The 26460-nt window shown below is 36.8% G+C and overlaps 1 protein-coding gene across 2 annotated transcripts in view; it reads left to right on the forward strand.

The window, feature by feature from the left end:
- Window positions 1-26460, forward strand: part of LOC140247687 (amphiphysin) — a 99349-nt gene that overhangs the window by 50209 nt on the left and 22680 nt on the right. For both annotated transcript variants that reach the window (XM_072327528.1, XM_072327529.1), the window contains exons 3-14: window positions 1873-1927; window positions 7782-7876; window positions 9793-9888; window positions 10586-10693; window positions 11101-11186; window positions 12993-13068; window positions 13988-14070; window positions 16805-16943; window positions 18419-18547; window positions 20946-21053; window positions 24781-24804; window positions 26367-26390. In XM_072327528.1, coding sequence (XP_072183629.1) covers window positions 1873-1927; window positions 7782-7876; window positions 9793-9888; window positions 10586-10693; window positions 11101-11186; window positions 12993-13068; window positions 13988-14070; window positions 16805-16943; window positions 18419-18547; window positions 20946-21053; window positions 24781-24804; window positions 26367-26390 — 1023 coding nt within the window. The remainder of the gene's footprint in view (window positions 1-1872; window positions 1928-7781; window positions 7877-9792; window positions 9889-10585; window positions 10694-11100; window positions 11187-12992; window positions 13069-13987; window positions 14071-16804; window positions 16944-18418; window positions 18548-20945; window positions 21054-24780; window positions 24805-26366; window positions 26391-26460) is intronic.

The following is a 26460-nucleotide window of genomic DNA, read 5'->3' on the forward strand; positions in this document are numbered from 1 at the left end:
TTGAGTGAGAAACTCAGCCATTTCCTTTCCTCTCTGTCAGTGTTGTTCAGCTTCTGCCACCTCTTTGCCTCCCTTTCTATCGTGGAAGGAAATAGAAAAAAGATTGCCTTCGGTGCTAGGATGTTACAGTGTTACACAGGACAATAAAATGTGCTGCTACTTGTTTGGATGATACTTTTTACTAATCAATATGAAGATGTATGTGTGTACATTTTCATAAGGGACACAGCATCAAGATACCACTACTCTCAATTATTAAATCCAAGGATTAATTCCCTGATTACTGCAACCAGTACCTGTCTGACCCCTTCCTTGATCTGCAGCTTCAGTCCTAAAGCAGGGTTAGCCTTTCCTTGTAGAACTGAAAGCAGTCCCAAACCAAAGACAGATGAGTTTGCTAAGCACTCCTGTGTTTTTACTGTCACTCTACATCTTCTCTAACATCATCCTGTTGCATCTTTTCCCATGTTCAGAATGTAACTGATTTATGAATTTAGGTTTTAAAAGTTTTGCTAGAGATAAAATTAATGTGTAAGTTGCCTTCATTTTGTTGAATCCATAAGTGAATTCAGTCTGCTTTTGTAGTATATTTAGGCCTTTTTCCATGTATATAATCTAGTATTTCCAAGGCTCTAAAATATGAACATGTGCTCTTTTCTTCTGGTACATTGCAAGCTAGAGACATTTGATTTTCAGAAATAAAGGCCTTGAATTCCCCGTAGGGAGCTGGGACAGGCAAGTGAGTTTGTCACATATAATCTGTGTGTTGCAGTATGTGTGCAGTCTGTGCAAATAAGTATTTTTTGAGAAAGACCAAGATGATCCCTTTCAATCTGAGTTTCTTATGATTCTCTGCCTCTGAATGCCCCAACCATTGCTGGCACTAATTGCAAGTCCTTTACTGACATCAGAAGTCCTTTGGCTTCAATAGAGTTATAACAGTTCATACCAGTTGAGACTGCCTCCTGATGTATTCACACACACATCCTTTTGAGGTATATCACATGAGAAACATGAGAAAACGTCCAAAACCATCGCTCATATTTTGCAGCTGATTCCATATGGTGTAGCTTTATGTGAGAAAATGTGACTGCAGGCTGATGTTCTTATAGATTCTAAGCACTTAAATGAGAACTTTTAAGGATATTTGGTAGGAAATAAGCACAGAGAATTTCCAAAATCTTCAGGCTATTGTAAGTGTCCTGGAGAACAGCTTTGTAGCAATGAAGTTTTGTGCTATAGTTTAGTACAGATTTTACTGTAAATCCTATGAGTTGTGAAGTCCAACTTGTGACACAGTCAGAGATAAAGTAAAGCAGTCTGTTTTCTCTTTAGTCTTGAGTTTTTAAAAGACTATTGGTATAAGAACATGGAAGATCCTTTTGATGCATTTACTAAAGGAACAGTTGAGACTTCACAGCACAATGCAGGATACCACAGCCAAGCTAAACGTAATTACTAACCCTATTGTTTTTTAGGAGATATATGCTTGCAAAGTGTTACAGTATTTGGAATACTGTTCGAAAAATAATAAGCCTTTTGTCCTTATTAGGACATGAGTCAGGCTGAATTGAACTGGACTGTAACTCTAAAATATACCTACTGTTCTTTGACTGGAATTCTCCATCCAAGTGACTGATTAAACAAAATCAGAAATTTTAGCATAGAGAGTACATTTTGTGGCCTATTAGTTGCATTTTGAATGCTTACATCATGTAACACTATTCTTCAGGAAGCTCATGAAGTTGCTCTTTTTTTGATAAGTCTGGCATACAGTATGTGTGTAAAATGTAACTGAAGCTTGTTTACAATAACATAACTGTAATGTCTTTTTACTTACTAGTTGTCTTTCTTGTCTGTTTTCTTTTACAGGCAGAGGGTTCCAGGCTCCAGAGAGAGCTGAGAGGATATTTAGCAGCCATCAAAGGTGATATTTTATGTTTTAAGTTGTTTTCATAAAGCAAATTTGATAAAAAGTGAGATAAATATTCTCGTTTAAGATATACGAAGGCAAATACAAGTACAACTGCTTTAGTCATTAATAATCTATTTTTCTGGTTTGGATCTGGCATGGACTATTTAATCTGTTGCTAGATTTTCTGCTTCTTCTGATGACAACTCATGTGCATACATAGTCTTGCATGCATGGTTTACCCTCAACTGTCCTTTGTGTGCAAATCTACTGCCCAGAGCACCAACAAAATCTGTGCATTACTCATCTTTGCAAATGCTATAATACAAAATACTCCATGCAAGGCAAGAGATCCCTTGCAGTTTTACAGGTTTCCTTACATTTCCTGGTGTTACTATTTGGATAATAGGACTTCTCTTTCTGAAATCATGTTCCCTAAGATGTTGTGATCTATTTATTTTTTTGTTTTCAAAATAATTTTTATCAAGATTGAAAATAGGATGTAATCCCTTAATAATAAAGATCCAAGTACCAGAAGCTCAGTGATTAAATATCAGAGAATAAGTAAAGAGATATTTCAATCTTAGTAAATGCTCATATATCCAGTATACTCAATTTAGCGTTATATCCAGCAATTATTCTCCATCATCCCACTTCTTTTCAGAGGAGCTGGAGGCAAGGTCCTAAAGGAAAGGGAATAAGAGTCTGTGACATTTGTAGATTCATTAATAACTTCTTGATATAAATAAAGAGAATCTGTATACATACATATTTTTGGCCTGACTCCAGTCCTGCAGGAAAAATGTTATAAACCAGTTCCTACATTTCTGGAAATCAGTGTGTCATAAAGCTTTAGCAGCCATTAACAAGCACAGAAGGTCCTTTCGATAGTAAGTGTAGGATGCAGAGCAAAGCAGTAGCTTAATATCTTTGATTTTCTATTGTTTGCTGAAAGGGCTGGAAAAGGAAAATCCTATACCAGACAAGAGGTAATTCTCCTTGTAGGGATTTGCACAGTGTTTGGGTTTATTTTGGATGCAAGGAGGTTGGAAGGGATTTCAACATTCTTCATTTGTTTGGGACCCATTGGATGCTGATTTTATATTCTAATTTTTCAGCCATTCAATTCCCCACACACATTATGAGATGTATGCATAGCCAGAAGCAGTGTGATGAGGCAGTTTGGCCAGATGGCTTCTCTCTCATGTAGGCTGACAGTTTACATGCTGCTTTGATTTCCATGTTGGTGACAACAGCCCCCCTTCCTGTGTTTCATTTTCTTTCTGACTCTTCTCCTTGCAGTTTGTGCATTCATGATCCTTTTGCTGGCTTACTACCTAGTGGGCTATTTTCTATCTAGTGGGCTATTCTTTCCACTGAATTTTACTTTTAACTTTATATGAATTTTTTCACTGTGCAAGTTTTTTCCTTTTTAGCTGTGCTTTTCTGTTCTAAATCTTTCTCTTCTTGCAGCCTGTAAGTCCATATATGAAAATAACTTGGAATGACTTTCTTCCTGGGAATGTAAAGTGTTTGCTAACACCTTGTTATCTTTCTGCCCTAAAAAAGACCCAGTCATAAGCAGCTCATAACAACCTAAAAAATGTTATTCTCCAAAGCCAACAAGCCACTAGTGATCATCCTTGGCACATATGCTGGAACACATTTCTGCTGCAAAGTGGGATAGCAGCCCAGGGCAGCACTCCACGATACACAGCCCAGGGGCATCCTTGCAGCTGATGGTGAAAACCCCTCCAGATTTTGGGTGGCAGAGATCATCAGAAAATGGCTACAATTGCTATTCTTTGAGGAATAGACACCATCAAAAATTTTGGGGTGGCTACTCAGAAAAGCATACGAACCTCCACTACGGATATTCAGGCACTAAAGTGGTATTTCAGTATATAGGACATCTGGGCTTTAAAAGTACACTGTGATCAGGAGTTCATTTTGTAGGGAAGAAAGTTGATCGTATAAATGCACTTGATATCTTTGTGTTCTTAGAGATGGAAGAAAAGCAGTTCACTCTATAGGGTTCACTTTTTAGAGTGTTTCAAGAAATAGCAAAATAGCTGACCTTTCTCAAATGCATTTTATGAAGCTGGAACATTGTCAGCTCTAGTAAAAATTGCCATTTTGCTGCGTGACTTTTGAGTGACTGAATATTGGAAGCTGAAAGTATGAGATCCGACCACAACTTAAGCAAAGGAGCCTTCTTAGAGCCCTTTACCCCATTGTTCTGATATATCTAACATTTTCTTAGGTTTATTAGCATGCATTCTTGAAGAGAATTTTTGCTATATTCAGACTCCATCCCTAAATCAGATGTGCTTCTTAGTCTCGGTTCAGTCTTGCCTTTACTACTAGTTACTTAAGGACCCAGTGGAACCATATAATGAAGCTGTTGTAAATCTGAATGGTTTATATGTGCTACTTCATTTAACCTGAATTGTAGTTTGATGTTTGCTATGCATCAGTTGTGTTTGTACTGACAAAGCTGTGTGCTGCCTCCCATAGCTGTAGTCATCTCATGCCTCAGTCTTTGTCTCTTCCCATCTCCTTGGCAACGTGCATCTAGATTCTCTACTCCATGATACTTTTTTGATCTTTTTAGAGCTGTAGACTTCAAAGGTTTTGTGGGCTTGTAGTTAAAAAAACCCTAAATCAGCCTCCCGATTTCTACCATAAGCTCTTTGCAAGTGCAAGTGTAGATTAGTAGATATATCCTGGGATTTGCCTGAAGGTAACAAGCTGACAGAGGTAGAAAGGAATCCTGCTTCATAAGATATTTCTCATGTAGCTTGATGTGGTGTGAAACATTAACTGGTTTATAGGAAGAGAAATGGAGATTCTGAAGGGCTGTAAGCAACTTTACTGCCTAGTTGTCAGTCTGTGGCTGACTGAATTAAACATATTCTTCAGACAAATAAATCTTAAAATCAATCATATGTTTCCTGAGAAGCAATAAAACTATTCATCATCTTTCTGTAAAGTTTAGCAATGAAATATGAAGTGATTGAGTTGTTCTAGTGAAAATTCCAATGAAAAATGGACAGTAATGGATGCAACTTGTGTGGCAAGACAGATCATTTCCTTGGAGAACCTCACATGAAGTTCTCTTCTGCACTCAAATAAGATATTAAAATATACATCCAGACTAAGATGCTTTGCTTAGTTTGGAAAATGGAATTTTCTCCTTAATTCTGCCTAAATTTCTCTGCCAGGACATGAGGATGTAGTATATAGGTCCTGAAGTTAGCATGGGTTCCCAAGGCAATCTCAGTCTCCATGGGAGCTTGAGTATGTTGGAACTGTGATAGCAAAGGGTCACCCGCCCTCTGCCATCCCGAGACACTGTGACAAGAATATCTGTACCTATGTCCTCTGAGGATACCTACTACATATTGTGCTCCTAGGAGTCCAGGGACAGAGGCTCTTTCACAAAGAAAGAGGTAACACTTCACATGGATGTCTCAAACTTCTGTAACAGAATTATTTAGCATCATTTTTCCTGAGTGATTAAATTATTTCTGGTTATTAAGTGATTTAATTATCAAGAAGTAGTACTTACTGAAACAGTTGATATTAAATATGAAATTCTAAATGTTCACCAGCATTAAAAAGTGTTTTCACATTTCATAGTGCCTTCATGACTTGCTCTAAACAATTTATCTTTCTCAGTGACATCAGCTGAAAACAGCAGAGAGAGACAGGCTGCAGTCTATGGAAGACACTAATCCTCTTAACTTTAGTGGTGATTAATACATAAAAGGTATCTGTGTGTAAAAAGCATTCAATGAAAAATAAAAAAAAAAGTATCCTTTAACATTGTAAATTTATACCTGTAGACATGAAAAAGAATGAGAAGGCTTCTAAATCCCTTTGAGGTATTGCGGTAAGCCCAGTATAGATTTAGTAGGAAAATAGACACCTGAGTGGTCTTGTCCTGTGGGAATTTCATACTGAAGCTTTCTGACCAAGGGAGCCAAATGTTATTATGTGCATCTGCTTTACGCTGCAGCTGGACTTGGCTGATGCTTTTTGCAGGGAATATGCTTGACTGAAAGTTTGCAGATTCTCAGAAGTGAAGGAAATGTAGAAGTTGGTGTAAGTAAGTTGATATCCCTCAAGAAAGGGCTGTTAAGTGTCTTTTACTTGCTCTGTTAAGAGATACATGCTGCAATTAACAAAGTATTTAACACAGCTCGTGTATGTAGGTGCTCTACTCAAGGCAAGCCCGTGACTGAGCTGAATGCATATTGCAGGAGAGATTAGGGGAAAGCTGTGCTAGCAGGCTGCTGCCAGAGTGTATGTTGCAGATTTAGAGTGCAGAGTCCTGAAGGGCAGAAGTTCAGGTATCAGAAAGGATCATATGTGAGCAGCGATGTGCAGACCATCCCAGTTTGTGTGTTTGCCCTGAGTGGACAGAGCACAGCCTTCCTAAGCATGGCAATGCTGTGCTGGTTTTGCCTCACCTCCTGAGTTCATTAATTCATAGTGACATTAAAGAAGATCTTATATGAGTGCTCCCTGGAAAAAAATATTTGAAGATCATCTATATTTTAGTGCAATCTGCCATACAAAGGAAAAAAACAGAACAAAAACAAAAACAAAGAGCAACCTCTATTCTGTAATTCTTTCTGAGCCTGTGACAAATTATCCTTAGTATCTACCACAAAGAAGAGAAGGAAAAAATTGTTTTAAGAAACATTAAAAAATGCTTCTTAAATCCTTATGCTGTACAAATTCTCTAAGCTGAGCTCTGTCATTCAGTCAGCAACTGACTATGTCAAAACTGCTCCTTTAGACATATAAGTTCCAAGTGAATTATCTTCTTCTGCTCCTAAGCATTTATTCATGAAGAAAACAGAAGTATTGATGCTAAATCTAGCCACTTAGCAGTTTAATCTGAAAATCAGTTTAAAAGCTGCTGTTGCAGTTGGACTTGATGATCTTTACGGTCTTCTCCAACCTAAGTGAGCAATTCTATGAATCACACTAGAGATATTTACAAGAAAGCACAGATGTGCTGCACCAAACAGACTTCGAGCAATTTTCATTTTTTGTTTAAAGGTAATGCTAAGACAAAAATCTAGAGGCTGCCCAGAGAGGCTGTGGCGTCTCCTTCTCTGGAGACATTCAAAATTCACCTGGACACATTCCTGGATGACCTAATCTTGGTATTCCTGCTTCAGCAGGGGAAATGGACTAGATGATCTTTTGAGGTCACTTCCAACACCTGACATTCCGTGATTCTGTGAGAACTATTAGTAGTCACTGTTTAGATTTTGCAAAGAAGTTCAAATAAAATCATCATTTTCAAATTACTGATCCTGAACTTAATGTCTTATATAAGATCAGATACAACAGTTCCCGTAAATCTCTGCCATGTGATCACCCAATCCTGGAAATGCTTCATCTTGCACACAGGCAGGCACGGACTCATTGTGGATGAGCTAGGAAACTAGCTAGGAAGAGCTGAGAATAATCAAAGTCATGCTGCTATTTGTTTGGCTTCTCTGTGACAGTCTTTCAAATAGGTATTTAATGTCTTCAGGGGGCAGAACAACCCTCCAAGTTGTTTTCATGTTCCAATAGATTTACTTCAGAACTGGAAATAAAATTCCTAATCTAACAGGATTTTTTTTTTTTTCATGCATAAATATGGGCTAATTCTGACATGAAGGAGATTTCTTATTAGCCTGGGTGAGCTGGTTGAACATAAAGGTTTTGTTTCAGCTCTTGTAAATTACATTCTGAACATGCCAGAGGGAATAGTATAGTAAGCACACATAGATTAAAATGAAAATATTTATCAACTGTTCCTTGTAGTTGGCACCTACATATTCCTTTTTATATTTAATTACAGGGATGCAAGATGCCTCAAAGAAGCTTACAGAGTCTCTCCATGAAGTGTATGAGCCAGATTGGTACGGACGAGAAGATGTGAAAATGATTGGTGAGGTGAGATATGTAGAAAGATGAAAGTAGTAGCATTTTGACTGCAAATCGATTCATCTGAGCTATCAAGGAGATCTGAAATTTCCCTTAATCATATATTGTGTGATGAATCAAAATTTCTTAGCAGAGAAATTATTGGTCTTGTGAAGTGTACCTCCTCCTTACTAGAAGCCCTATTTTCATTGTTTTACAAAGTAGCTGGCATAAGCTTCTGATGAGGTCAGCATCAGCATGACCAGAATTGGTTCTCATAGCATCTGATGGACAAGTTTGTGCTATTCTCTTCAGCCTTATCTAGCTTCCTCCAATGATTAGAGAAATACAGCTTTTCTAGAAGACACGGGGGAGTCTAACTTAAGGTACTCTCAATTGCCTAATTAAAAATCCTAAATTGTGAGGAAATTCTCTTACCAGAAATGCTGGTGGTGACAAGGAAGCGCTAAACAATACCAAAGTAACTTTAAGCCATGTGATGCTCAGTATGCAGGGCCTCCTGGATAAACAAGAATCTGGAAGATAAAGCAGTCTTCCCAAATCAGCTGAATGATTGCTTTCTTCTCTGTGGCTGCCTTCTTCTAGCTTTTCCTGCTGCTGAAGGCATGACATTTTTTATTTTAAAAGCACTGAACTTCCAAACATGTAAGAAGAGATACCATGCTATTTATATCCTCTTAGGTTAAATGTTGCCTTAATAAATGAGGTATTTTACAAGTATGATTAATGGATTGCAGTAATCCCTTAGGGACTCTGTTACAGTAGAAAATGAATGAACTGAATGCTGACATCACACAGCATTTGCAATGTGCCCTGTGGTGACTTATGATAAAGTAAACACTAGGGAATAGCTTTCTGGACTTGACTTGAGGATAATAGCTCCCTTTAGCCTCTCTCCCATCAAAGGAAAATTCAGTCATTTTGAAATATGCAAGGAGAGAAGGGGAACAGGATGTTTAACATGTGCTAATGACTTGCCTAACTGAGAATCCAGGACCAGGAGCCCTAGGTAGCTATGTAGTAGGATTTTGCTTTTGGCAAGGAATTGCACCCAACTATCCCTAGGTTCCTTGTCACATCAGCTACATTAGCATGTTCTAAAAAACTGAAAGCTACAAAGGGAAGCTGCCCAGAAGCTGCAAAGAGGACTGGGAAAAACTGCTATAGCTTCTGGGATTAATTTGTTTGTTTTGCTTATTGGCAAGTTTCAGATCTGTAATCCCTGTTTTCCTAGCAGTGGAAGGTAGAGTTCAGTCTGTAAACCAGTCATTTCATCAGATGCACCTTAATGACACAAAAGCTGTAGGGTAGAAAATTGGACCTTTCTTAGGGTGAGTCTCCACAACTTTTATTTTAAAAGTCATGGAGTATCCCAAGTTGAAAGGGACTCACAAGCATTGAGTCCATCTCCCTGCTCCACACAGGACAACCAAATTTTAAACCCAAACTAAGCTTACAGAAACTCATTGATGAGAAACTCACTTATTAATTTTTCTTCTATTTCCTTTTTAATTTTTAGTTGTCCTTCCTTCCTCTGTAAGGAAAGTTTATCATCAGTGAGCATAGTCAGTGCTAGAGCCACTTCAGATTCTGCACTGGTAGTCCTCAGGAATCTGAAATCCCGAGGAAAACCTTGAATACACAATACCCTCATTTTCATAAAACATTTATTATCTGAAAAAATGGAAGAAAAAACTGTAATTTTTGAACTAAAATTTCTTTTTTTTGTTGTTATTAATTAAAGCTTGCAATACCAAGGTGCATATTTTTTATTATATTATAGATTAAGCTATTGATTAATTGCCCTATAAAGAACACTTGAAAACTTCAGAAATATTAATCTGCACCATTAATGTGTGTATTTCCCCTACATTTGAAGTGGAATTAAACTGTTAAGTTATTTCTCTTTCAATCTGTCTTTACAGAAATGTGATGAACTCTGGGAGGACTTCCATCAAAAACTTGTGGATGGATCATTGTTGACTTTGGATACATATCTAGGACAATTTCCTGATATCAAAGTACAGTAATGCTTACCTACAGATGAGAATTTATAAACATCACCAGTCATCTCCTCTGCCATTTACATCAGGAAAAAAAAAAAAAAACAACGATATTAGTAATACTCAGTTTCAGACTTGCTGCTAAGTCAGTCTGTGCTTATGTGTTCTTATCATGTAGAATTCACTTGTAATATGGAACTTTGTAAAGTCAGCTTATTATGGAGGACATTTGCTTAGCTGCAAGAGAATTACAGCAGCTAAATTAAAATTCCTATTATATGTTAAAAGTTCCTACTATATTATGTCTAACTTCTGTATCAGAGCAGCTTCACTGAGAACTACATTTTAAGTATTTTTCCTACTATAAAAACACTATGTTAACTATTCATTAAATTTGCACACTGTATATAAGGTAAAAGGACAGTGTTCCCATGAGTATAACAAGTCCACTTATTCTGGAGAATGAGATAAGTCTTGCATAACATTGATACCTCAGCACACCCACAGAACAGCCTTCCAAACCATCTGTATACATATTTCTTATATAAAATAAGATTGTTAGTTTCTCTCTTTTTGCATGCCAGTGTTCTCTAGTAAGATTACATTATAGTAAGATGTTATTGAATGGCAGATGAAGGAGAATACAAACTACATAGGTAAAATAACATAAAAAAATAAGTGAGTTGTACTGACTTTCATTTTTACCTCTGTATAGACACGTATTGCAAAACGAAGCAGAAAGCTAGTGGACTACGACAGTGCAAGGCATCATCTAGAAGCCCTGCAGAGCTCCAAAAGAAAAGATGAAGGCAGGATTACCAAGGTAGTGCACTGGAAAGGATACTGGTTTACGACTTTGAGAACTCCAGTTCTGTGCAGAGACTTATCACAAAGCTTCTCTTCTTTTTCCTCTTTCAGAATTAAAACTAGTGAGAAATTATCCTTAAGGATAGAAGCATTTTAAGTATTTTGGTGGATGGGGAGGGAACACAGCCAATTTTATGAGCAAGTGATGCTTGAGCTCTAACTTTATCTTTTGATGTGATCTGGGAGACAGCAAGCCCTGTGTTGGCCTTTGTTGTTTATGACTAAGTCACTTTGTCAATAAAAATTCATATTGAGTCACCAATAAATAAATAAATTAATAAATCCCACCATGTGACAGAAACAGTTCTTCCAGGTTTTACTCTATATTATAGTGATAGAAGAAGTCACCCTTTTTTGTTTTAGGCAGAAGAAGAGTTTCAAAAAGCACAGAAAGTGTTTGAAGAGTTTAACACTGATTTGCAAGAAGAATTGCCTTCTCTGTGGTCACGGTAAGCCTAGGCAGATATTGCCTTAATTGCTTAAAGGGAGACCAAGAAAAGGGAATGAGGGGATTTTAACAAGCTGGCACAAAGTCCTTGAAATCCTATCTGTCATCTTTTGAAATAGTTACAGGGAAAATGCCTTATAATGATAGAAAATTATTGTATTTATTGTAAATAAATTTATGTTTATGTTTATTTCTTTCAGTATATCATCACAGTACTTAAGATTCTTTGTCATATTTTGTTATAAGGTGCGAAAATATCTCATTTTTCTGGATAAAGAACTGTGGCAGAGCACAGAATAGCCAGTCATGACTAAAACCCACTGCTGCCATCACTTTTCTCAGAAGCTGTGGTGCATAGATACTTGTTCCTTTCAGGAAACAAACAAACAAACAAAGAGCTACTTGTTGATAAAGGATCAAATATATCCACTGTTAAGAGCAACCATATAGAGCAGTCACACACTGATCCAGAAGATTTGCAGTGGCTCTATCTTTATGTCATTTTTCTGTAAGATGTATCAAAGCAAAGACATTTACAAAGGTATAAAGATTTAATGGCAAATGTTGTTTTCAATCTTCTATGAAGTACTACCAAAGCAGGAAAAGAAAGGAAAAATAATATTTAATTATAATTACTTCAGAACATTCACTTCGTAGTTTTATGCTGGACATGTTCTTGATGTAAAGGCTTTTGATGGAATTGATCATTTGTTTGGTTTGTTTAACCAGGCACTGTATTTATATAGAATATGCATTCAAAATGAGCAGGAGAACAAACGCAATGTGGAAATAAGCATCTCATTAGTGCACTATGTTCTTTAACAAATGGCAGTCTGGAGTGAAAGTGTGTTCTGAATTACCAGTCTACTTTGTCTTCTCTGCCATCTAAATTAATTCCTGTTAAGTTTGTTATCACTAAAGAGTTCTCCTGCCGTGTTTCTATCGAGTTCAGATTTAAAATCTTCTTTGCACTTTGGGATACTTGTTTTATGGGCTTGCAAAAGATAGAATTCCATATTATTAATTTAGAGTAAAGGCCCTCTTATTTCAATATATGTTCCCCACTAACTTGTCTCAGAGAAAGATAAAACTTAATTTGAGCAATATGCATAGTTTAGAAACTGTGCTTTAGGTAGCAAATGCTTTCACGGTCCTATTTTTAGATATCATAGTTATTCAGGAAGAAAAATATTAATTGTGTTGACATATTGCAAGCTTATTCTTATGCCAAAGACAATTTTGTGTAGTAAAAGCTTGGAGAAATTGTGCTTGAAAGTTTTAAATAGGAGAAAGAATAATCCATAACTCAAGACAACATCCCTTGCTTTTAAAATGTATGAGGGACATATAAACACTCACCCTGAGAGAGCAGATTTTTGAATGCATGTGGGAAAAAGTCTGTATTAGAAATTAATTTCTTTCATATGCATATGTTTCAGGATTAGTTTTATTAGGGTGGACTAAGCATGAGACATTTTCCACTGGTCAGTACTAAGCCAGATATGTTATAGCTGTCCCAGAACACACCTAGTGTCACCTCGATGCTCTTAAACAAGCTGAAGCCCCCTGTTGTGGGCTTCTTGCAACTTGGTTGCTCTATGCAGTGTGAAACACAAACAGAAATAGTAAGGAACAAATAAGTTTGAAGTTTTGGTGTTCAACCCAGTGTCATGCTTTGCTGAGAATAGTAATCAAGGATTCTGCTTGTGGTCTGGAAAAAAAATAAATAAATAAATCATTTTCTTTTGTTTCTCTGTTATCTCCATCCTTTATTCTCTTTCTCCTTTCCCTGTGCCATCCTCCATAGGCGAGTCGGCTTTTATGTGAACACCTTCAAAAATGTATCCAGCCTTGAAGCCAAGTTTCACAAGGAAATAGCTTTAGTAAGTAAAATGAATATCTCATGTATACTGGAGTATGTGCTATGCATAACAGCAAACAAATGTAACGCAGCAGTAAAAAGCTAGCAGCAGCACAGATCAAAAGTTGCCCTAGATCCAGATATGTGCTATAATCTTCATATTGTTTACTACTTGCCTTTTTTGTATTCTCTTTAAGAAAAAAGTAACCTGAGTAATCTTAGAAAATAGTCCATAATGTAGTAGAGACAATATTACTGTTGCAACATTAAACTGCATTTTTATTTTAATACCTTCTCCATTCTTCCTAGCACGCTTACCGACAGCGTTTTTCCATGTCCTGTTCCTAAGTGTCTCGTTGCTTTAATCAGTACATAAGAAATGTGTCAATTATACCCTTCAGGACCATTATACACGTTGTCAGAAATACAACATTAGATCTGTCACAATCAGGCAAATACAGCAATTTCAATAAGGATCTTTTGAATGCATTAAATACCTTACTAATTGGTAGTGTATTATCTATAGTAGCCTACAGGAAGCCAGGTGGCATGGAAAACTTGCTAGACTAAAGTCCCACTTGAGCTGAGACCAGAGTTTTGAGGGGAGAACATGAATCATCTGTGCTACACATTTCTTCAAACTTTAGGTAACTCTCTCTATCAGAAAGCTGACAGCACTAAGTCACATTTATAAACTTGTTCCCTGAAATTCTGCATTTATTTTTTTGAAAAACTGTTTTCTTTGAGAACATTTCTATGCATTTCAATAGGTTTCCACTTAAACATTTGTTATGTATAGCACTGCTTATTTTTTGGAAGGAACTGTTAACAGTTTTAAAGAAATCAGAGCAGTAACCAGACCAGATTTATCACCTTTGTGATAAATATATCACAGATATAATGCTTCATCTAAACTCAGACAAGTGTTTTTATTTTCTCAGCTATGTCACAAACTGTATGAAGTGATGACGAAGCTGGGAGATCAGCATGCAGACAAGGCCTTCACCATTCAAGGGGCACCAAGGTGACTTTATTTCTTATTTTAGTGAATTGCACTGAAGTATGATTTGTGGATTTTAGCACCTACATAATATATAGTGTTTGCTGTACAACTCAGTTATTGGGTTTCTTCAGGCAAGAAGGTAGATGAAAGTACCCTTGGTTGAAGCTGTTTTCAACATAAGTAAATCTGTGAAACTTTCTTCATTACCTACTTATTTTCCATTCTAAAAAAGAAAAAGGGCCATATTTTCAGCTATTGCAATTTACCTGGTCTCACTGTAGCCTAGAATACCAATTTGTACCAGCTTAGTGTGTACTCTGTTTATTCTTAAGTTTTTAGTCTTCAACAATATTATTAACTCTCAGACTATTTTCAAAGCCTTTTAATATTAGATGTGTTTTTAGCACCTAAAGGCATGTGATTAGGTGAGAATCTTGACCTTTCTATGTCATGTTTTATCTCTTCTGCTCATGGGGAAAAGTCAGGAAATATGATCTGAGTATATAATAAAAGCTGAGAAGCCAAAGTAAAAAGAATGTCACTAAATGCCATTTTTTTAATGACTTCCAAGAGCAATCTTGCCTTAAAATAAAAGTAAAACCAAGAAAGCTTAAAATCAGATAGTGCTTTCTGAAGGTCATTGGAAGCCAGTGCACTATTTTTGATTTTTTAAGTTGGAAAGAACAAAGCCTTTCTGCCAGAATTTGATCTCAGTGCTGTAATAATGATAGGCAGAAAAGACTAATTGTAAAAGTGTTGCTTGTCAAAATATAGTGATAATTAGAGCAAATGCATAAATCCCAAATTTCAAGCCAGTCCTAGCTCATCCAGAAGCAGTCAGAACAATGTTACGGCTACTGTTAATTTGCCCTCAATCCAGGCTCACATTAGCAACAATAAAGACTGTCCAGGAGCACAACATCTGCCTCAAACATATGGCTGCCATTTGTATATTTCTTTTGATTTCATTTTAAAAAGATACTCAAGCTTTCAACCTATTGCAAAATTTGGAGCTATGATGTTAAGAATGTGTTCAAAATGTTTGTATTAGATTAGGTCAGTGTTAATTTGTGATCATGCACACTTACTCCCTGAGCTGACAACTCACCATTTCCAGGCCCTGCAGGATGGCTACATTTCCCATAGAGCATTCGTAAAATATTGTTATGGGATAAAAAAATAGTATAATATTAGGAAACTTAAAGTCATTTTTGTAATAAACAAGTATTTGGCCATGTATGTCTCTTAGACTGTGCCCAGCATGCACACATTCTTGTAACCACTGAATTTTTCTTCCCATCAATGAGAGAGAAAAATAATAGGATTCTAGCTGCAAATGACTGGGCATGGATTAATGTTTTGTGTTATTCTTATTTAAAAATGCTTTTTTAAAATATTTTTTTAATTCTTATGTTGCTATTTCATTTGAGCTCCACTGTGTCCAAAGTGAGAATGTTACAGTTATAGGTCATCAGCTTTGAGTGGTGGTTTTTTGTGTTTGTGTTTTTTGCTTCAGGCTTCTCTAAGATTGACAGTTCACACACAGTACAGTATTTTTGGTGTATTGTTCACAGAGGCTTATGTGAAATTCTCAACAAATTTTGAGTTTTATTATTTTAATAGTCCTCTACAACATTACTCAGGAATTAGTCTTTTTGAGGTTAAACGTTTTCCTTTTTAAATATGTGAGAAATAGACATTATACATTCCCTTTCCTTTAGAGTACCATATAAAAATAGAGTACCATCTTAAAAATTTGTATGCTAATGAATTTTCTATCTTGAGGACAAATATTGTACCTAGGAAAGAAATTTCTTAATAACTGCTTATTTTTTCTTCTTTAATATTTCCACAGAAAGAGGTGGTGAGTTTGAACTTTGCCCTTTCCAAGGAATTATTTTTTCTTGCACTTGTGTTAGGAACATGTTTATGGTGTGGTTCCCTTCATCATGTAGTGCTTCTGTTCTTGCTAAATATGTGTAGGACTTACTTTTCTCTTGCCAAGTACTGTGGCTGTTGAATGCTGTAGATTATAGTCTCCCTGAGTTGTAAGCTTTCAGCATTTCTAAGTAGCTGAGTATGTCCCAGTGTTTGCACCAGGTCCTTTCACAGGACGAACAAATCCTTTTACAGGACAGTACTTCATCAGATCTATTCTTAGTATCAGCAGAGCTCTGTTGAAGTCTCTTGACTACTGCTTGTTTATAGTTGTGGTGAATTGTCCATCTAAATAGCTACAGGTATATAATAATCTTGGTTGTGTTTTGGTTTAGTGAAACCTTCCAAAAGTTCCTGAGCTTTTGATGTTATTTGCATTATTCATTGGCATATCATCGTCTGGGATTTTTTATCTTAAAGCCTTTTGTTTTGAGAACTGTGTGAAATGAAGGCAGTAATGCCAGCTCCCATCTTATGATAATTATAAACTTATACATAAAACATTATTTCAAATTTCGAAAAAAGAAAAAAAAAAAGAAAAAGAAGCAGAAATTGAGTTATAATGATCAGGTAAACAGCTGCAGAAGATGTTCCAAAAATAAAGGTCACTCAAAAATTAAAACGTCATTTGAAACTATAGGTCGCTGAATTTTGATTTTATATAATCACAGTTTTAATTTTTATGATTATAGAATGATTTGGTTCATCTCCACTGTATATCGCCTTTTGTGGTCACTGGCATTCAACTATTCAAATTGTCAAGGTAATAAATTACCATTATATGTATGTCCTGACCATTACTTTGATTCTTGTCCAGTGATTCAGGTCCACTCCGCATTGCAAAAACACCATCACCACCAGAGGAGGTCTCTCCCCTTCCTAGCCCTACTGCTAGTCCCAATCATATGCTGGCACCAGCATCTCCAGCACCAGCCCGGCCTAAGTCACCCACACAGGTAAGTGGAAGCTCAACAAAGGAAACTGGCCTGTTGTGAAGTAAATGACAGCTGTGATCGTGTATACAGTGTTGTTTTCAATCTAGGCATGGGACTGAGAAACTGTGGGGAGACCACTGGCTCCATTGTGCCAGGGGTCATTGGGTGGCTGTTCAACTTTGTGTCTCAAGCATGGGTAGAAAATGTTTTTTTTTTTAATGAAGAAGAATGAGAAAAATTTAAACTAGCTGGTGAATTTGGAGGCATTTGTTGTGCCTAAGCAAAACACACTTCAAAAATGTGCACAGTCTCTAAAGACCCAGAAATGATAACTTGAAAAATCCATTTCAAGAACTCCCATGAATTTCAACACATTTCAATACATACCCCCATCAGGCTTGGTGAAATTCATACTTACTGTGGAAAAAAAAAACAAACAAAAACCTAGCCAGGGAGTACTGCTGGTCTGCCAACATGGATTTCCCTCTTAAACAGTAAATAACAGAGCTAGTTTAAATACTGCTGTGATATGATTACTGATATTAAAGGCTTATTATTTGCTACCAACACTTGATTGAGAAGTTTGACAATGCAAGAGTCATTTCTGTTCTTCCTGGTATCGTGAAATTGTCAGTTTCATGAAGGGCATCCTCTGTACCATGAAAATTTTATCTGATACTTTGTGAAAGCATCAAAGACAAGACTTATGTTGATGTTGCTGATGTTTTCAAAATGGGACATAGCTTCTGTGTTGATTTTTATGCATTTAGAAAATGTGAGCACACCTGTTTTCTTTGGCCTTGCAAACTGTGATGTCCTGGTGGCTGAACATTTATTGGATAAAATTCAGTTTAGTCTTATTGATGTTGCATTATCTGAGGAATTTTTATATTCTTCTTTTTTTTTTTCTTTTTTTCTTTTTTTTAAACATGATTTAAAAAATATCCAGTGATCAGAGTTAATCCAAGCAATACATTTGTCATAGTTACATGAATCTCTAGAGAGCAGAGGGAATTAGTGACCTAAGCACCTTGAGGTGCAGTGGTTCATAGGTCTGGTATGTTCTTAGCATTAAGTAGGCTTTAAAAGATAGCAAGAAGCAGGGAGAAAATCACAGAGACATAATGAAATGATTTTAAGAAGCTAAAAAGACCTGGTTATGTGTGGTGTTGCTCATCCAACAGTGTGCTGCATAGGAAATAAAGCGCACAGCACTGTATTCCCATCAGAGCAGACTGAATTCATCCAAGAAATGCTTTTGTGTGAATTCTTAAAACTTGAGTTTGAAAAATAGAGTTGTTTTGCTTTTCCTGCAGCGTTTCCTTCAAGACACTTGATGACAAGCAGCCAAAAGGTTCCTTTGGTTCCATGTATTTTTTCCTACATTTAAGGGGAAGTAGCAGTGACAAAAATCTAACTCAAGCTGTTTAGACTTATCTTAAATCTCTCTCATCTATCTCTTGAACTAGTCTCTGATATTTTTGTTGTCTGTCTAGCTGAGGAAAGGTCCTCCAGTTCCACCACTGCCTAAGCTCACACCCACAAAGGAGTTGCAGCAGGAGAACATCATTAACCTCTTTGATGACAACTTTGTCCCAGAAATCAATGTGACAACTCCATCACAGGTAAGCTTCAGAGAATGGTGTATGGGTCCAGCCTTACAATCACCTGAAGTTCTCCAACTCTAAAGATGTATGGCTAACCTCAACAGTGAGGGAGGCAAAGAGTTCTGGTAGAAGTCAGGGACACAATGACCCTTTTCTACAGTCTTCAAAGGTTCACAAACATAGTATTTTATCTTTAAACATGTCTTAAATAGTCACTATGAAGGCATAGAATTGCTAATGTATGGGGAAAAAAAAAAAAAAAAAAGATTTTTCAAATGAGAAATGAGATTTCCTGGTGAGATATTTGACTAAAAATGTTATGAATTGCAACTACAGTTGAGATTTAACTAAAATCGGGTTTAATCACAATGGGAAAGTTAAGATGCCTTTTTTTTTTTTTAATCCCAAACATCTTGTCCTTGGTTGTTTCTGTTTCTTCCACAAAAATTATAAAATATAAACCTATTTGGGGTGTGCTTTGCTCTTATAATCAACTCTCTGCAGGTGTAAAAAGCTACACCAACTACATAAATCGTTTGTTTGGTTTTGATTAATAGGAACACAACTAAGAAGTGATGAGAATTACTTTTGTTTTATTATTTTTAAACTAGGAAGTTTAAAATAATTGCATAGAACAAACCCAGAATTGTGGAAGATAAGTCTGTATAATTTGCATTTAGTTATTCAGTCTTCATGCCGTTATGGTAACTGTTGGTTGTTTAATAATGGACCACTTATATTATGGTAATTACGGTTCAAAATCCTAGCCTACGTGTGACAGAATGCAGATGTAGACCTTATGCTGAATGCTTACAAAGTTTTATTTTCACAAGAATTTTTGTTTTTGTACTAATTATTTTGACAACACACAAAAATGCAGGCACAGGAATGAAAAAATATCTCAGAGAATTTGAGCATGTGATTTGGAGAGGACAAAAGGCACTGCTATCTATTCCATAGGTATATATTTGGAAGAACAAAGGGTTATTTATAAATAAGTTCCCACACAATTAACAAATTATGGCAGCTCCCATACTGGGAAGTACATACACAGCCACTGCTTGGTCCTTGTGGAAGGGGGCTGCAGTCTGATTTCATCGCTGTCTTGAGTCATAATGTTGGCAGCATAAGTGTCAGCATCACTAGGGCCATGAAAATAACAGGGGGGATCATCAACCAGCCATCAACCACCACTCCCAGATCCCTTTCCATGGAGCTGCTCTCCTGCCTTAATTCCAAAACTCCCACCCTACAGCCATTTTTGGCTCTGAATGGAGTATTTGGAGTCCACTTATTTCTTTCTTTTCTTATGACTGATCTGTTCTTGCAGCCTTGCTCTGCTTCACACTTCAACCATAGTCAGGCGCAAGAGTTTGGACTGTTTGCCCTTTTGGTCTGACTCTGTTTTACCTTTCCAGTGTGAGACTACATATGAATATATGTGTACAAATTATATCCAGTGGTACCTATTTACAATTTGAACACTTTCAAAATAGCACTTCAATTCATTATGACCTGTGTATTCTATACATTGAGAGCAAGCTTCTCTCACTGTTTAATAAACACTGAACAACCAGCAGCAGACAGAACTAGCCTTGTTACTAAGATGTGTGCCCAGAATATTTATCATTAGTGATAATTATATCTCAGCTATAGTTTCACACTGATTAAAAATCATATTTTGCATTGATGCATGGTAATAGTTTGCTCGTGTTAATTTGCAGAGGGAAAATATGTGGTCCGTTGAACCAGTATAGATACTTACAGTGACCTCAGAGGCCTTGGTTAATTTATTAATTGTAAACAAAAAAACGTTCTGTTGTGTAATCCAGTTTTGTAAGAGCAGATCAAGGTACCAAGATCTGTTTAGTTACATGAGATTATTCCTACAGTTTAGTGCCAAGTGCACCAATAAATTTGAATGCTGATTTATGTTCAGAACTGAGATTTATTCAAATGCATTTATGTCCTCCTATATTGACTTATGAGTAATATTTGTATCTGGGGAGAGACTCACACATTAAATAGTAAGGACATCAGATAGAATTTATGCAGTTTTTTTAATTTTGGTGTCTGACTCAGAGCACTTAAAATGGCCTTTGCAGTCAAACAGTGAATAGTGAATACTTGGCACTTTTTTCAAGATGGCTACAATTTGTTTAGCCTGAAAAGGCAAAGGCGCACTACGCAGAAAACAAAGGCATCATAAAAATGAAGCTCATAAAAATAAGATTAAAAGTTCAGGAAAGTCTTCTGAGCTTACTCTGATCCTTGCTTGCGCTGCAGATTGAAAATCTGTTTGTTTGCTTTTTGTTTTTGGTTTTTCTTGGGCCTTTTAATACTGTGTTTCCTGGGACCACTTTTGAGAGGGGTGTTTTTTGTTTTTTTTTAAAGAGTTATTTTTCTCTTCTAACAGAATGAAATTCCTGAAACTAAGAAAGAGGAATCTTTGCTAGATCTGGACTTCGACCCTTTCAAGCCAGAAGTTGTATCAACAGGTGTAACTCATTCACCCATGTCTCAGGTATCTCTTTGATTTTGAGACGGACACAGCATAAAAATGCAAATCCTCGTGTTTATCAGCAAAGGTTTGCATGATGTACTAAAGAGCAGTGTGTTTGTAGTGTCTGAAACACCTGACCTTCCTGAGGAGCTCCTATCACCCATTGTATTGGTTATTAACATACAGATGGTAACAAATGTACAGAAAGTATAAGTAAAGGTAAACTCACCAGTGGTGGTGCCTTGGCTGAAGAAGCTGGGGCAGTCCTCACTGGTGAGCAATCTCCAAGAGATACTGCTTCAGTGGGAGTCAGCCCTTAAATGAGGTCTCAGAGGGGATGGAGTCGAGCTCCACCCGTTCCGGGAGCACAGCTACATCACTCTCACCTGTGCTCCCACAGCTGACCCCATACTTGCTTCAGCTGATTAATCAGAGGTTCAGGCTGTGATTACCAATCTCCCATACACCCATATATCTTTCCTCTTCACTAACCCTGTACTTGATAATGTACTGAAAAAAAGAGGAAATAGGTAATAAAATGAGATGTCTGCCAGTGAGAATGGTTGCTGGTACATCAGCCATGTCTTTGGCATGCTGTTACTCTCCATCTTTAGAACAACACTTAATGCTAATATTATAATCCTCTGATGCCTCTTTTCCTGAGATTTTGCCTGACCCAGCTTTGACATTTCATGTCTGGGAAGAGATGTCAGGGGACCTAGGTCTTATGGGGTCAACCTGCAATTGCTTGCTGTGATGGAGTTTCTTTACCAAGCAAGAGATATGATCTGAGTCATTTTGCTTCCATAAGTCTACTTCAGACCTAATTTTGTGGAAAGTGAAAGAATGAAATAGCATGTTCCCTTGCAGGTTGCTGTGTTAAAGAGTTCTGTGTTCTACAATAATATTTGCCATGGTAGTTTCTACCAGCAATACGTTAAAAAAGGAAAAGAGAAAAAAAAAAAAAAAAAAAAAAAAAAAAAAAGGCACATATGAAAGTTACTTTGACTTGCCCTAAAGCACCTGGCATCTACTATTTTATAATCTAGAACTCACCCCCACTATCCTTAGGGATGATACTATGGTAGTTTCCCTGGCCAGCATAGCTGTAGCTCTGCATTGTACACAGACAAAGAAGTAATATTAACACACTGTTAGCAAAACCTATTATCCCTGTGGCTATCACTAACCTTGCTTGTTCTGCAATACATGAGAAGACTAATAAGCTGTTCAGTAATACAGCACGAGGAAAGGAGTGAGCAGACAAGGAGCTTTAAGGCTGAGGAAGTCCTTGATCTCAGTTAATTAATTTCTTATTTGGTATACAGTCCTAGTTATATAATGAGATCTGTACTGATCTCTAATGAGTTAGAGATCTCTGTCAGCACTCCAAATATCAACAGAAGTTTCTCATTGTTTTTTGCTATGAGTATTTAACTATAAGAGAGGCTTTGTGCATCATGTTATTTTTCTTGCTTTCTGAAAACAAGAAAAGAAAAGAAATGATCTCTTGGCACTCAGCAGTGACAGAAAATTCTTGCTTTGCCTTTGCTAGCTCTGCCCCTTCAGCTTGTCTGGAAAAAGCCTGATGAGAGCAGCAGAATCATTAAACCTCACAGAAAATCAGCTGTTGTGGCAGAGTCTGTTTGTCTTGACATCCTACTATACAGATTGCAGAGTTTATTGTTTTAATGAAAAAAGAAAAATGTTTTAAGTTCATCTGTTCCATGAAATACTGAATATAATTAAATGTAGAAAAGTACATTATAAGGTTTCATCTGGGTACACAGGAAGCATTCACTGAGCACCTTCCATCTCTTCTTTCACCTTTCATCTCAACAAATATACATGAGAAAAAATGGTTAATGCAAGAGTGCGTGGATGAGTCAGAGCACCATGTCTTTAAGCAAAGAGAGAATAGCCCTACAGTCTAGTATCAGTCCCACTAGATATGACAGCATCATTGCAGTGGGATCGTAGACAGAATGATGACTGTAGTATTTGGAGACCCCTGTGCATGGAGATTAAGTCAGCCTGAAGTGTTCTTTCTGTATGTGTCCTGGTTTTGCCTCAGATGTGGATATTTTCCCTTCAGAAAACTGTGCTGGAGTAATGAACTGAAGGCAGGATTTGTCTGTGTTGGGAGGCCAGACTGACTTCCCTATTGATCATTTAATTACTTCCCTCCACTACTCTGCCACTGTGATCAGATCACAGTAAAAGAGCTTTAGCCTGCCCTTCCTCACTTGCTTTTCTGTTTCTATGAATGCTTCAGAAGTGTCCTTTCTAAATGTGGCTGACCCTCACCTCCTAGCTATGGTCTGTTTTGCCTTCAATATATTCTCCCCCTCTCTTGTGAGCATTGAAAGAAAAAGTGAAGAAATTAAAATGAGCAGTATCTTTCCCTGAAAGTCAGGAGGATATCTGGGGTTTGCATCAGTTAAGACTAATAGAAAAGAGCTATTAATATGTGTTAAAGTTGGAATGTTCATCTAACAAGGTTATGCCAGAGTAAGCAGGTACACTTGCAAGTTACACCAGCACAGAGGAAGCATATACCTGGGCATAACAAAATTAAACTGAATGAGAAATGGATGTTGATGTTAATTTGCTATAAATCTGAGTAATGATTTATTACTGTGTCTTTTATTTGTGAAAGTGAAAGCAGAGGCATTCTGTAGCCATAAAATGGAAGGAAGGAAGGAAGGAAGGAAGGAAGGAAGGAAGGAAGGAAGGAAGGAAGGAAGGAAGGAAGGAAGGAAGGAAGGAAGGAAGGAAGGAAGGAAGGAAGGAAGGAAGGAAGGAAGGAAGGAAGGAAGGAAGGAAGGAAGGAAGGAAGGAAGGAAGGAAGGAAGGAAGGAAGGAAGGAAGGAAGGAAGGAAGGAAGGAAGGAAGGAAGGAAGGAAGGAAGGAAGGAAGGAAGGAAGGAAGGAAGGAAGGAAGGAAGGAAGGAAGGAAGGAAGGAAGGAAGGAAGGAAGGAACTTCTCTTAACAAATACTAGGTGTAACATTAAATATATGAAAATGTTTCAGGAACAGTTTTGCATTTTACTTTATGAATATCTCTAGTTTTTATCTTTCATGTACTTTAACTCAGATGTGAATGTAATAGATGTGTTTAAAGTACCTCAGACAATTCAAAAAACAAACCTAATGCCTGTTTTTCTGCTTTTGTCTGTCCATTCAATTCTTCTGATTAATACCGTTAATCTTCTGATTAATAATTAAGTCATTAATATCGAGTATTTAACAGACTGGACAAGAAAATGAAAACATTGATCAACACTCTTGTTTTCTTTCTCCAAAAAGTAGTTTTCCTTCCTTTTGTTTGAGAACTTGAATAAGTTGTTCTCAGTGGATAGCAGAATCATTTCTTAACTGGCTAAAAATGCTGACCTCTGTAAGCTTCTTAAAGCTTATAACTTGCGGGCACTCCTGTACCTGTTGAACGTCATTCAGAATCACCAGTTCAGACTGTACTTATCATTCAAATACCCGGTGGTATGAGTCCACTGGAAAACAACTACTGCTTTGAAGTGGAAAATACCACAATCCACCACATACTGCTCATCTTACTTAACCAAAAATCATATTTTGCAAATATATGCACATGCACACATATAAAATATACATATTATAAATATGTTTATTTATATGTTCTTCTCTCATATTAGTTATGTAGCATATCAGATACATGATATATGAGCAGTATTTTTCTAAAAGCATCTTTTTTCCACTTCTTTTTCAGACATTGCCATGGGATTTGTGGACGGTAAGACTGACATTTATCACTGTGAATTGGGATATTTTTGTGCATCAGATTTTGTAATACTCTCAACTCGGACTGATAACACTTTCTGCAAAAGCCAAGATAAAGAATTTATAGACCATAACAAATACTTTAAAGTATGTGAAGCCACCTGGGATCTACTGAAGCAAGCAGAAAAAAAAAAAAAAGAAAGAACCACTGTTGCTTGGCCTACAAAACATAAATCATGCTTGAAATCCAGGCTAATAACATTCACAGTCATTATAGCTAAGGGTTTGCTGCTTTTATTCACATCCGTTATGTACTTTTTAGAGTGTAGAAATGCATGGTAGCTACCTTTCTTAATTATCTGAAGACATAGTTCCTTTAATCAGTAGAATTTAAACCCAATAGGCACCTGTTTTGTCACATTTTGGAAGTGAAGAGAGAATCTGACTTGTTCTTTTCATAGTTTGCATACAGTGAACTTTTTACTCACAAAAGCAGCTGCTGCTTTAGGAAATACTTCCTTCCACCTCCTGGTGTCTAATCAAATACAGTAATCTGCAGGAAGAAAACAGCTAATCTTTGTGAGATTTCTTTTGCCTTTGTGTCGTGAAGATAGTTGGGTTGACTTGGCATGCAGCACTAAAGACCCTTTTTTGATCTTTTGCTAATTCATCTAGCGCAGAAATCTGTGGATGCTTCTCATGCATTCAGATTTGCAGCATTAACTTGTGAGCATACAGCATATGTGATGTGTATTCTAAGTGTTCATCTCTTTCAGTTGGTATGGTTTAAAAGAAGTCCAAAAATAAGTCATGTGTGCAGACTAGCCAAAATTTCAATGTTGACAAAATTAATAACTTTAAATTAATATTACATATCTCTATCAGTTTCTTCCTTTCACAGGTTTTCTTACAGCATATTAATATGTATATATATTCTGCAATATAATTATTTTCCTATTTCCTCTAGTGAAAACCAAAAAAGGAACTATCAAGTTCACAGCCAAATGTTTGAAGTTAAGGCTACTCAACCTTTAACAGTTTTTTTCATAATTTTGAGAGCAGGATAGTTGTTATCTTTCTTGCAGCATTTGTATCCCTTCAAAGTGGTGGTACAGATAGCTCGCTGTATGGTTTGATGCCATAGTGTGTATGAGGCTGTAAATGCTTCTTCATGGCACAGTGATGGAGTGTCAGAGCTGTCCACTGCCACCACTTGTTTTGCCTCCTTCCTTTTTCGCTGTGTTACGGAATGATTCCTCCTTTCTACTGAAAGTAACAGTGATAAAAAAAGTCAGTGGGTCTCGGAGGAAAGCAAGGTGTAATAAATATTCAGTGTAACTGTAGAACTTCTTTTCTAATGTAGTCCAGTGGCTAGCAGGCTTAAATTCAGGAGACTGTCTTTAGGAGTCTGTCTTTAGTCTTCACTGGAGTGGCAGGAAAGGATCCTTTGCTGTGTCCCTCCACCAGTTTGGTAACTGCTGCTAGTTAGAGAACAGATAATTAATGATCTGCTGCTCTAGTAACAACAACAAAAATTGTATTCTTGTTTTCTGTTTAAATGTTTTTTCTATACAGACAACAAGTGAATTGGTGCAGCCGGTAAGCAAACTTCTACCCAAAACTGCAGTTGCTTTATATGCATGCTTTAACCAATGTGATGTAATATATA

Source organism: Excalfactoria chinensis, chromosome 2 (assembly GCF_039878825.1).
Source record: "Excalfactoria chinensis isolate bCotChi1 chromosome 2, bCotChi1.hap2, whole genome shotgun sequence".
NCBI lineage: Eukaryota > Metazoa > Chordata > Aves > Galliformes > Phasianidae > Excalfactoria > Excalfactoria chinensis.